The sequence below is a fragment of the Pyrenophora tritici-repentis genome, chromosome 7, assembly GCF_003171515.1.
Source record: "Pyrenophora tritici-repentis strain M4 chromosome 7, whole genome shotgun sequence".
NCBI classification, from domain to species: domain Eukaryota; kingdom Fungi; phylum Ascomycota; class Dothideomycetes; order Pleosporales; family Pleosporaceae; genus Pyrenophora; species Pyrenophora tritici-repentis.
Genome location: NC_089396.1, coordinates 2,561,698 through 2,574,248, shown reverse-complemented (window position 1 = coordinate 2,574,248; position 12,551 = coordinate 2,561,698). Strand labels below are relative to the sequence as shown.

The 12,551-nt window shown below is 52.1% G+C and overlaps 4 protein-coding genes across 4 annotated transcripts; 2 read left to right on the top strand and 2 right to left on the bottom strand.

Moving 5' to 3' along the window:
- Positions 1-1,188: 1,188 nt before the first annotated feature.
- PtrM4_133910 (TolA, Membrane protein involved in colicin uptake) lies at positions 1,189-3,045 on the top strand (the record flags this gene model as incomplete). Its single annotated transcript, XM_066109152.1, has 1 exon — positions 1,189-3,045. One exon carries the CDS (start codon positions 1,189-1,191, stop codon positions 3,043-3,045), a length of 1,857 nt encoding a protein of 618 aa, XP_065961144.1.
- Positions 3,046-5,730: 2,685 nt separating this feature from the next.
- PtrM4_133900 (uncharacterized protein) lies at positions 5,731-9,387 on the bottom strand (the record flags this gene model as incomplete). Its single annotated transcript, XM_066109151.1, has 2 exons — positions 5,731-9,271; positions 9,323-9,387. 2 exons carry the CDS (start codon positions 9,385-9,387, stop codon positions 5,731-5,733), a joined length of 3,606 nt encoding a protein of 1,201 aa, XP_065961143.1.
- Positions 9,388-9,416: 29 nt separating this feature from the next.
- Positions 9,417-11,213, bottom strand: PtrM4_133890 (uncharacterized protein; the record flags this gene model as incomplete). Its single annotated transcript, XM_066109150.1, has 2 exons — positions 9,417-10,963; positions 11,147-11,213. 2 exons carry the CDS (start codon positions 11,211-11,213, stop codon positions 9,417-9,419), a joined length of 1,614 nt encoding a protein of 537 aa, XP_065961142.1.
- Positions 11,214-12,263: 1,050 nt separating this feature from the next.
- Positions 12,264-12,395, top strand: PtrM4_133880 (uncharacterized protein; the record flags this gene model as incomplete). The annotated part of the gene is made up of 1 exon (XM_066109149.1): positions 12,264-12,395. The coding sequence occupies one exon, from the start codon at positions 12,264-12,266 to the stop codon at positions 12,393-12,395; it is 132 nt and encodes a 43-aa protein (XP_065961141.1).
- Positions 12,396-12,551: the final 156 nt, after the last annotated feature.

Here is a 12,551-nt window from a genome sequence, read left to right as displayed (position 1 = left end):
ACTAACTAGGCTTTGTAGCAAGTTGTGCGATTACTATGGTTCACAACGCTGATTCATGATCTGCGCACAGGCCACGGGTTTGGCTCAGCTAATAAACCTAGTAGTAACAACACTGTTAATACCGTTTACTTCAATGCTCGCCACTTCCTAGCAAACTACTCAATGACGATTTCAGATCCAGAAATATCGTATACCGTGAGTTCGGTGCCCCTTCTCGTTAAAGCCCATCGGAACGCCAAGACATCCGAGCTACGACTACCTCAACGCTATTGCCCCAGAATCAATCCAGATCTACACTCAACTAGTCTTATTTTAAAATATTCTGCGGGGGTGGCGCGATGTTGACAGAATGTCGGAATACTAAGATGCCGAAGGGGAGTTAAATACTTTTGCTACCAACTGATCGCCAGTTAACAACTAGTCTATTATTGGGGGCGTTTACTTAATGCAATGCGGCTCTAATTGCAAAAATAGCTAAGATGGTAATAACTCGCGTATAGAAAAGCTGCGACCTTACGATGAGACATTCTCTTCATCATGCTCTAACGAACGAACACACTAACAATCCTTAGGCGGTAGTGAGATCTATTCTATAGCACGCCACAACCTTTGCTTCTACAACAGCGCTGGTGTAACAGCCTAATTTTTCGAGCATTAACTGCACTCAAGTCCAGACTCTTTAGTGTCTCATATTTGTTGCTTTACGGGCTCTAATGCCGGATTTTATCCGGCTTCCTAGTGTGCATCTACGCACCTACACTGTGTTTATCAAGCGAAAGAAATATATTATTCCAACCAATGCGGGGGAAAATAACGATGAACTCGCGGCAGTGCTGAAGGCTCAGCACAAGCTAGATTGGAAGGATGATGTCGGCACAAAACTCTTCTGGCGCCTTGTCGTTCTCCACAATCCAGGGACGGATCAGAACCAACTTACTACCGTCTGGGTCTTCCATCACACAATAAGCGACGGTACATCCGCCAACTCCAACGTATCACGTCTATATGCCATCTACCCCAGTTTATCCCATACAACCCTAGCGATACATACTTAGTTAGTCATCCATGTCTGTGCATCCATGGCGCTTAACGTGTCCGTGCACCTCATGCCCGGATTCATCTCATGCCCCGCCGAACACCGACGCGTGTCTCAATACTACAACTTTGACGCGCAATAACTCCACAACTATGGCTCCGATTGATGAAGCGATTGCAGATTTAGAATCGCGCGATCCAGGAGAGAAATTCACATTAAAAGAAGTTGCTGAAAAATGGGGGGTTAACCGCTCAACGCTAGGGCGAAGATGGAGGCGCGTGACAGGGCCTAGGAGCGATGGATACGCTCAGCAGCAAGCTATCGGCCCACAACAAGAGTTAGAGCTTGTACGATATATCACTAAGCTCACTAAGCAAGGCCTACCTCCTACAAGAGAGATGATCAGGAATTTCTCATCAGAAGTAGCCCATCAGCAGCTCAGCGAGAGCTGGGTTACTCGCTTCATTAACCGACACGAGATCTATCTTATCTCAAAGTGGACCACCGCCATGGATCGTACGCGCCACCTGGCTGATTCTGAGTCAAAGTATAGACTCTACTTCGAGCTGCTGCACCAGAAGATCACCGAATACCACCTAGAGGCTCGAGATATATACAATATGGATGAAAAGGGCTTCTTAATTGGCTTGATAGGCAGAAGTAAGAGGATATTCAGCAGGCGTCAATGGGAGAAGAAGGAGGTTCGAGCATCTCTCCAGGATGGATCACGCGAGTTTCTGACAGTCCTGGCCTGCTGCTGCGCCGATGGGAGCTCGCTGCCTCCAGCCCTTATCTACGCAGCTAAAAATGGAGCCATACGATCGAGTTGGGTGGAGGATATTAAGGCAGGAGAACATGAGGTCTTTGTCTCATCATCTCTAACAGGCTGGTCAAACAATGACGTAGGCCTAGCTTGGCTAGAGCAGGTGTTTGATCGCTATACAAAGCAGCGATCAGGGAGATGGCGATTGCTCATCCTTGATGGCCATGGATCTCACCTCACGATGGAGTTTATCAAGTACTGCGATCGCCATAGGATCCTCCTCATGATCCTTCCTCCCCATTCGACTCATACGCTCCAGCCGCTCGATGTAGTGCTGTTCAAGCCACTCTCTCAAGCCTACTCCAACGAGCTCACTAACCATCTCTACAAGGCTCAAGGCCTCATTCCAATTAAGAAAGGAGACTTCTTCCCACTCTTCTGGAGAGCTTGGCAGGCCTCGTTTAAGCAATCAACTATATTAAAAGCGTTTGAAGCTACTGGTATATGGCCAATAGATCCCAACGTTATCCTTCGTAGATTTGCCAGCACGCCAGAAGCTGAGAGAAGCTCATCTTCAGGGCTCTCTGATCATGACTGGAGAAAGCTCGATCGGTTAGTACGAGCTGCTGTCAATGATAGCCATCAGTATGAGGCAAGAAAGCTGCGCTCAAGCGTTCACCATCTCTCTGTGCAGTATAAGCTTTTACAGCATGAGAACGAGGGCTTAAAGGAGGCTCTTCAACATAAAAAGAAGCATAAGAAGAAGGGCAAAGCTCTTGACCTTCAACAGCGCCAGGAGTATCACGGTGGCTCTGTCTTCTGGTCTCCTCGCAAGATACGCGAGGCTCGAGCTAGAGAAGTAGTACGGGAGCGAGATAAGATAGAGGAGAAACTCCAAAAAGCACAGGCCAAGAAGCAGCGTGAGGAGGTTCAACTGCAGCGTCAAGTTAAGCTCGAGGAGAAGCGTGTAGAGAGGCAGAGGCTCAAGGAGATAAGGGAGCTTGAGCGAGCTGAGAAAGCAGCTGAACGCGCGCGCAAAGTTGAAGCTCAACACCAGAAAAAAGCCACCCAACAAGCTCAACAACGCAAGCGTAAAGCCTCAAGAGCGCCCTCTTCTAAGAACAAGCGTCAAAAACGAGCGATGGAGGATAGAGCTCGCGATAGAGTTGCATCTCCTCCATCGCCTCCACCACCAAAGACCACATCACGTGGCCGCAACGTCAACCTCCCACAAAAATTCAGATAGTACAAGTTAATCGCAAGTATCTAATTACTGCAATGCTATGTTTTTATTAATATTAAGCTATTGTGTGGTGTTGTACAGCTTCAAATTTGAGATCGCTAAGATGGTGTTCGCGGGGCATGAGATGAATCCGGGCACAAGGTGCACGGACACGTTACACGCTAAAACCCTACGACCCTTGTATCCTAGGAAACAGCCCCACTACAGTGTACCCCCCTGCGCTTATCTCACGTAAAACTACTGCATAATTACACCGACATGAACTGCAGCGTGAGCGCAGAAAAGCGGACAAGGCAGGCACCCGCGCGCCCGTCAAGTGCTCGTCAAGGCCCAAAAGCACACATCGATCATACATAGGCTGACAGGCGTGCTTCTATTCTTGGTGCATAGCTACCTAACCGCGTAAGGTACAAATACTATGCTAGATCTATCGTCACAAGATTATCAATACGAATAAAGCGCAGCTTCGAGGCTTGTGCCACGAGTCACGATGCAACGCTGTGGAAGTTCTAGCCCAACGACTTTTCCTGAGAGCCTTGAATAAGCAGATGCAAGGGATATGTCCAGGGGCGACAGATAAGTGGGGTCAGGATGGAAGAAAGCAAGTGGAAGCGCGCGGTAGCTGTGTAAGCGACTACTCTGGTGGTGGAAATTACGGTGAAGCTGGCTCGTTTTTGAGCATTAGGAACATAGTCTTTGGTTTCGACTGGCTGATCTTGAACGACCCTTGTTCCATGGCGGAAAAATCATCTCTTCAATGATATCAACACGTTGGATCTCTTGCGTGGTTTAACGATATAAGGTAGATTGTGTAGACATGCGCGCTTTTACGTATGTCCTCGTTATTTCTTGTGTGTATAGTTATTGTTCTTGACACCTAGTTAGTAAGATTTGCGGCTCTCTTGTCGAAAAGCTCCGTTGTTACAATAAGCTAACTATCCTGAAGATGGTTCGTCTGATGTTGTCTAGCTTATTCCAAGACGGCAGGCGCTGCGCTTTGATCTCTCACCTTTGGCCCCACAATCTCTCATGGTGACTAGAGCGTACGAAAAATGTCCGAGTTTCGAAAGATGTCATGGTAGGAGTTGGCGTTGGTGTCCAAGCAGAGATGTGGCGTGTTGGATCGGCTACTATTGCCTACCGTAGTTACAACAAGGTACCCTGTGTCGATGCGTTAACTAGCGTAGATAGGGTAGCCCTGCTTTCAAAATTACGTACTTTCACTCGACCTACAATAACTCCACGAATACAGACCCAATCCTAGCTACTACAATCATCTGGATCTTACAACCTGTGGTGAGAGTAAGGCGGTGAAACAACTTCACACTCTGACCCATCGACACTAGACTCTGGTGCTCGATTGATGCGTTAAAACATTCTCCGTCTAATCTAGAGTCCTCAGCTCAACCAAGGAAAAAAGCGCAATCACTCCACGGCCATAAAATCCGCCACATCATTATCATGTCGGACAAAAACCCTCCCAGCGCTCTTCAAAAGCCTCCGTAATGAAATATCATCTCAGCTATAAAAAAACCCCCCCCCAATGCTAACGCATCTTGCCAGTGCCAAACGTACGGTGGTCGAGGAACACCCTATCCCGTTCCGAGAGGCATGTACAGGACCAGTATAAACAATCCCAAAGTATCTGGTAAAACTACGACCGTGTGTAATGGAGGGACTGGGTATATTGCCTGTGGGGTGTAAAGGTGTGTGTACGTACGGGCGTTACACCCTAACAGCAACAATAGCAACAACAATGTTCACTTTTTTTTGTTCTAAGATCTTTTTCTTTTCCAATAAGTTTTTAATGGCTATATATATTCTGCGATCTCCCTCTCTCTCTATCCCATCACTTTATCCAAGAAAGAATCCAACTCGCTCATGTATATGCATTCTTATCGTATTGCCAGTTATGTATCGTATCTACTTTAATACCAAACCCCTATGTTTTACTTCCCTCCACTCCTCCCTTCCTTTCCTTTCCTATACCCATCCTAACCCATCCCATATCCACCATTCTTTCCCACATTCATCTATTCATTCATTCATATACCTCATGTGTGTCGTTGTCGTTGTCGTAAATTTCTAAACACCCCCCCCCCCCCCCCCCAAAAAAAATCGCCTCATAATACCCATCCTTTACCTAATCGAATCGCTTAACCGACCTTTAGTTGTTTCGTTGATTGGAGCAGTGCTTGGTTATTCATGTCTTTGCTTGCTTGCTTGCTTGCGTCCAGTATATAAAGTCATCCAAAATGTGTAAAATAAATTTATAAAACCCCGGTGGCTGTAGGTAGATATGAAGAAGAAGAAGAAGAAGAAGAAGAAGAAGAAGAAGCTGACAAAATATATAAAAATAAATAAAATTTCGTGACTCAATAATAAAAATGATCAAATGCTTACACAGGCAAACAACAGGGGGAATCATGCTTTGGCTACAACAAGTCGCGACAACACACTTCATGTGGGCTTTGTATATAGAAAAAAAAAAAGAGAAACTCCTCGCTATGCATGCATTTACCGACCGTGGATATAGCGTGGTTGTTCAACAAGGCCGTTAACAATGGTGTGGCTGCAATGCGAAAACTTTAAATATCAGCAAGGTCGCGCGACGATAACAACAAGTCGACGATTGGGGGGTATCAATGCAAAAGCAGAACACCAAATGCGGCAAAAAAGACACAACAACTATGCCCTCGTTGGGTTGATGCTCTCGAGTTCGCTACGCTGGCGCAGGTACTTGGCGGCAAGGTGGTCGCCGCCGCGCATCGATTGCTCCATCCAGTGCTGAGCGACACACATGGTCATGGGATCACTGCGAGCGGGGTCTTGCGACGCCCTTCTCTCGCGGTTGAGCAGCTCCGTCTTGAAAACCTCGCTGGGTTTGGTGAGCGGGAGCACGGTGCGATGGACCAGCTCGGGTGAGGTGAGGTAGAAGATTGCGAGTTCACGCTCGGCAACTGCGTCGCCTTCTTTGGCGGTGATGAGAAGCATGCGAGCGGCATCCTCCATGGTGTACTTGGACATTGGCTCCTCGGCTGGAGTTGGTAGAGCGCTTGGTATACCCGACTTCTCAGTCGTGCCAGTGTTGGCCTTTCCTGCATCGCGCTTCGAGTTCTGGGTGATGACTTCATCCACAAGCTCGACCATGATGCGGCACACGTCTTGCTTCAGGCCTAGTGCGGCAAGACCGACATCCCAGAATGCCTTGCCTCGGGCAGTCTTGTCAAGCATTTGCGCAGGCACAAACGAAGCAATGTATTGTAAATCTCTGAAGAGCGTCTTGGGTCGGATGTTGGAATCCCGGAGTAGGCCTTGGATGACCTCGACAATCATGTCTGTGCTTGGCGGTCCGACAGGAGAGCGTGCGCCATTGCGGGGCAGCGGGGAATCGTTACTTACGCGATCTACATTCATGCTCTGAGAGCGGCGCTCCTCGCAGTTTGCAATCGCTTCCTCGAGGTTTTGTGCGCGCGACGTCTGTGTGGCTGGCTCACGGGAGCTGAGTTCGGGCATAGCGCCGAGGGTTGGCGACTGAGGAACCGGAGGAAGTGTCTCTCGGCGGTTGTTGTACGACTTGCCTGTACGTGATGACAATGAAGCAATGATCAAGAGCTCCAGCTCATAGAGCGCGTGAAGCTTGGAGTAGGGGTTCGGGTGTGTCTGGAATCTGCCTAGTAGTCTTCTGAATGCGACGTTGTATGGGAACTCGAGCAGCCCAGCCTTTTTCGCGGTGGTGTTGCCTGCTGAGCGAGAGGTTGCGTCGCTTGAAGTGGAAGAGTGCTCGCCAGCTGAGTGATGAGCATCAGGTGCTGCAAGCTGGTAAGTTGCAACAGGTGGCGCAGGGGAACTGCGCTCGTTGCGACCAAGCGCTTCCAAAGGCATGTTCCTTTGGTCGGGTGTCTGCTTTCGGATGTTCTTCATGCTCTTCTTGGCCAGCTGCTTCCTGCGCTTTCGCTCTTCCTCATCCCTGCGCTCGATGCAGTCGTCGAGGATATCGCCGCCAAACCAAGAGTCCGTCTCGCTACCGTTGGCGAACACCATGGTTCCCAAATCACTCAGTAAGAGACCGGTAAGTGTCTGCTTCAAGTCAAGCATGAAGCGCCGCTTGTCTTCGTTGACTGTAGCGGATTGCTTGAGCATTACCGTACCCTTTGATGATGATGCGGTACGTGGACGGATGCTGGTGGCGTTGGTAGGCGACTGCGCTTGTGTCTGGAACGGCGACCAAAAGGTCGCGACGGAGTCAATGGAAAGAACGGGAGATGAACCACCAAAGTAGTCGTGGGAATCCATCGGGTTCCTGCCCCAAGGGCTGTGCTCGAAGCCGGACGAGCCATTGCGGTTGGATGTGGAACGCAGGCTGCCTTGACTAGGCCGTTGCGAGAAATCGAGGGTGCGCGAGCCAGGTCGACCGTGCGTCTCGTACTCCTCGTCGCCCGCAATGGACAGAGTACCGACGCCTGTCAGGAACAGATCGCCTTTTTGCCGTCCGCTCTCAAGGATTTGCTGGTCGCGTTTGTACAAGTCACTGGCCCAAAGGACGGGTCCATCCAGGACACCTTCGCCAATGACTTTGGTGACACACTTGTCGACTTCGAGGCAGAATCGGTGGATCCGCTCCTCGCCTTTGCAGAAGTTCTCTACGCCGTACTGCATGAGCCACTTCAGTGTAATCTCTGACTGCTCGTCCGACAGCTTGTTTGGACCGCCAAAGTCTTGCGAGGCAGACATGAGATCGACAAGCTGAGCTTCATTTGTTCGCAAGAAGCTGTTGGCAGTCCGCGACCGAAAAGCAGAGGGGCCCTTGGTATTGAGGGCCTTTGCTTGTTGGTCCATAATCTTGAGAGCAAGCGCAACGTTCCTGGCGTCCTCGTATGGCTTCGATGTACGGACATCTGTGACGTACCACATCTTGTCCCGTAGGTTCTTGAATTCGAGCATCATCTCCTCAACCATGCCGTCTGATCGCTCCTGAGACTGCTTGAGCCACACGAACCATGCTTCGAATTCCTCAATGGCATTCGCTGCTTTGCTGAGCAGGTCCCTTGGGCCACGCGAGAAGTAGTTGAGCAGCGTAGCATATCCGTTCTTGACCAGTGTCGGAGAGCTGAGTCTTCGTAAACTTTGAAGTGTCTTGTAGTACATGTGCGCATTGACAAAGTCAGACCGAGCTTGGCACTGGTACATGGCCGTCTCGAGCATGGTGACAAGAACAGAGTTGTTCTCTTGCTTCTCGCCAACCTGCGGGTTGCTGTGGCTTCTTGGAATATGGGGAGAGCGTCTGGAGGAGACGTTTCTTTGACTAGCAATCATGTTGGTAAGCTGACTTTGACTCTGGGTTGCGTTGTATGGGTTGCGAGATCCAAGGTTCTCGCTAGCAATCCGTACGGGACCGCGCCCGCGATTGCTCTTGCGCGTCGTCATCCGGTTGCTGAAGTTTTTGGATTCGCTGTCTGGTGCCAACTCTTTCGGGATTTCGTATTCCTCCACGAGCTTGGCGATGGCTTCCTTGAGCTGATGATAGTCGCTGCCAAGATCAAATCTGTCCGCAGTGCCTTCATCGTCGCTGCTGTCGCTGTCCGGAGAGTCTTCGTCATGCTCATCTTCGTCGTCGAAATCTTTACGCATACGCGGTTTCAGTTGCTTGCCGTCCGCGGAGATGTAGAGTACAGCCCATCGCTCAGCACATGGGTGACACGAGCCGGCAGTCGCTTCGTAGCCGAGAATGCGAGTCATCTCGGAGCATGACATGCGCAGACGCCTTCCGTAGAGCTCTGTGGGTGCGGGCTTGACGTCAATCTGCTGTTCCGTGGTTGTGGAGATGTTATCCAATAGTGGTTCTCGCGAGGTCTGGTCGCTTGTCATGGATGAAGCACTGGCACTAAGGATTGAACTTGCGTCTGTCATTGAAGCGGCCGCATTGCGGAACGGGACAGACATTCCAGACATTGACGAGGCAGAGGATGCCAGCCCGGTATGGCGCTGGCTGTCAGTCTCCATATGGCTAGATGAAGGACGGCGCTCCGGGAAAAGGGCGTTGACCAAGGTGATAATGTCCGCAGGAGCAAGGACAATAAAAGGCTGAACTTCGACTGTTTCCCGCGGCGAAGTGATGGCTTTGGCGGGAAGCAGGATAGGCTTCGATGGAGTCTTGGTGTGCTTGAACCGGGCCAAGATGTTCTCAATGTGTGTGCGGATTTCCGGGAGCACGGGCACTTGAGCCCGCCTATCGTCAGTTAGCCAAATTTGATCGGAGCCGGCATGGAGAGAGTTATACCAATTGTAGGTCATGTCCGTGACGTGTTTCTGTGCTCGGACAGCAACTTCCTTGAGGATCTTCATGCGGGCCAGCTCGCTAATGTGGTGTCCAATCATGATTCCGTGCGTCTATTTTGTATTAGTATATCAGTCCCTAGTAGGGAGCAAGGGAAACATGCCTCAGGACGGATAATGGCATTGAACAGGAAAGAAGAGAACAGCCAGCGTGAAACGAAAAAGTTCTGCGACGCCTTGCGGAGGTTCTTCTCTTCACCAAGTTTCCGGAGGATGGCATTTCCAATCTCTAGGGCACCTTCAGGGATACCTCCAGCGCTGGGTTCATCGTCGACAACCTCGAATAGTCGCTTAACGGCCTTGTCGTAAAACTCATCCGCGGCGATGGTGTCCTTGGTACTCCGGGCGGTCATCTGTGTTCCAGACCGTACAGCGGGCTCCTCTGCCTTTTCGAGCAGAAACTGGCCATCCTGAAGGACCTGCATTATGTAAAGCTCCAAGTTGGCTTTGCCAGGCCATTCCCGCATGCCCGCCCAGACGTCCAGTACAGTCCGGATGAAGTTGTGGCTGGACTTTGTGTCCTTGATCAGCTTGGCGCAAACCGTAGCCCAAACATCAGTACGGCGAAGATCCTCGGCGGAATCCGGACCCGACGAGTTGGCAAAGATGGTGTAGATGAGAGCTGAGAGGGGATCATGGCGCTGGAAGGACAGAAGACGCTCCACCGGGCTTGATCCTTGTTGATTCTGCCTCTGGGGCCCGACGTTCCTGCCGCGGGGTGTCTGAAAGGCCGAGACGGAGTCTATAGGATCCATGGCTTGACGAAAGGACGTAAGAGCAGCGAGCTCTTGCGGAGAAAGATTAGAAATACGGGTAGCAAGAAAGTCAGGATTGGTACGAATTTCGGAAATGAAATCTAGGAGGTCGTCCAGAATCTTGGACGGCACCTCGTTGAGAAAGGTCGAGGAAGTGAGGGGCTTCTCCCCCCGCATGTTCTTGGACTTGCCAAACTCCAGGTCGGGCTCCAGCAGGGCATACTGGCGTGTGGCGTCGCACGAGTTGCGAACATCGTTGAGGGCGTTGTACAGGGCGGCAAAGGCCTTTTTGTCATCCGACCGGAAGCTATCTACCAGCGAGCGGTAGGAGAGCTCGCCGCAATGTACCAGACGTGCGGAGAGGGCGCTGGAGACAAGCCAGCGGTGCAGGCGGACGCGCGAGTGGGCTTTTCGCTGCTCCTGGTAGCCCTGGAGGCGGATGAGATGGGCGAGTTCAGCGAGGGAAGTGGCCGAGGGCGGTATGGCAGCCGTGGGCAGGTACGAGTCTGTGTACGAGGACAGGTCGGCGGGCAGTAGGCGGGGCAGGCGGCCAGCGGGTGCAGACATGGAGGCGGGCATCTGGGGGCGTTGCAGCGTCGACTGGCCCTGGCGCTCAGTGTTGCTGTTGCTGCTCTCCTGGGCGGCGGCGCCAGTTCGACTCCCCATGGTGGATTCGATGAGCTGAGTAGAAGCACTCAGGACGGGCGACCGGGTCGGGTTTGGGCTTTCAGGCCGGGGCGGAGCCTCAGCAGGCGGGTCGTCTTGGTGAGAGGTAGAGTGCGAGGGCGTATGGCTCCTCGACGAGAGATGGGTGACAGTGGGCGAGACGGCTAGTCGTATAGGTCAGCGTGGGCTCGGATGCCAGCTCATCATACAGAGCGCATTGATGTTCGCGTCCAGCTATTGGGTCCAGGCACCGGCCGAGAGACACGCAGGCACGGCGATGCAGAAGAGCATTACGCGCAGACAAGAACGGAGACATGGACGGAGACTAGGAACAGCACACAACTTACGCGGAGGCGGAGTCGTCGAGGACGCCTGCGCCGGGGGCGAGGCGGTAAGTTGACTTCGTCTGATCATGTCGCCATGAGATGGCGGCGTCGAAGCCCTACGGGAGTGGGTGCGGGCCTTGAGAGGAGGTTTGGGTTTGGGGGGTTGGGCGATGGTCCTACAACATTGCCAGATGTAGCGATGGTATTGGGAGAGGGTCCTCTGCTTTGGGCTCAACTCTCCACTACCTCGACGTGTGCGCTGGCCGCGTCAAGACTCTTTAGGTCGCATCGGTCCAGCCGGCGTGTGATTGGGTACGCGTCTCGAGTCCCTGTAACATGTTTCCCTCAGCGACCGACGAGCTCTAGATTGGTGGCGACGACGACAGACCGCCTCCAGACGATGACTTGCAGGACCAGCACATCGCCGTGGGACGAATGAGGGCCTCTAGTTTCTGCATCACGCTGCAACAAGCCCAAATGCCTCAGCAGCGAAGCCCACACGTTCCAGCGTTCCAGCGTTCCATGCCAGCCCATCCAGGCAGACAGTAGACAGCGCACCCCTTTGATCGGCGCTTTGACTACTGTAAATCACAAAACATGGGCCAAGACGCTCCCGCCGCCATGTCGCCATCGCCATCGTCGTCGAGCTGGAGGGCCGTGAGTGCGAGGCTACGGATGACTGGCTGGGGGGGGCCGGTCTTGACCGCATCTGCCCCTCCATGACCACCACCACTACCACCACCACCACCACGACGCTTCAACACCACCAAACCTCAACTCTCTCAAACACGCTGCACTTTGCATCTGCACCTTCCTTCCAAACGCCTGCAGCCCGGCAAATCAGCGGCACGCAACCCTTCACTTCTCGTCCTCGCCCTCGTGACCCGACGCCCGTCGAGTGGAGCTGGCCTGCCCCTGCGCTGCCAGCACATCAAGCGCAGCAGCATGCTGTCAAAAAGGGCCATGCAACATGCTGCACGCCAAAACATCGCGTCTGGCCTCGCGCCCTGCTGTGAACCGTTGTTTATCCCACTTCAATCTCGCTGTGCGTCGCTAGCATGCACCCAATCCCAAACATCCTGACCGGTCAACCATGGGTGTCCCTCGTCTTGTCCAATGACCAGCTTCCGAGCACCGCATGCTATGCTGCACGCAGCTTTTCCTGCCTCGAGCTACCGCTGCGGTTGCTGCGGAGCTTTGTTCTCTTTGCATGTTTGCAGTAAAGAACAATACGTGTAATGCACCTGCAATTGCCTGGTACCGGTCATGATTGATGTCGCCGTGCCAATATTACGACAATGATTTTGAACATGTTTGTAGCCAGTCTACCTGGATGTCGGAGCTGCTACTCCATCTGCCGATCGCGTGCGAATACCCCGCTACCACAAAGTGCCGGCTCACGGCAGACCGCTCCTTGATCAGGTAC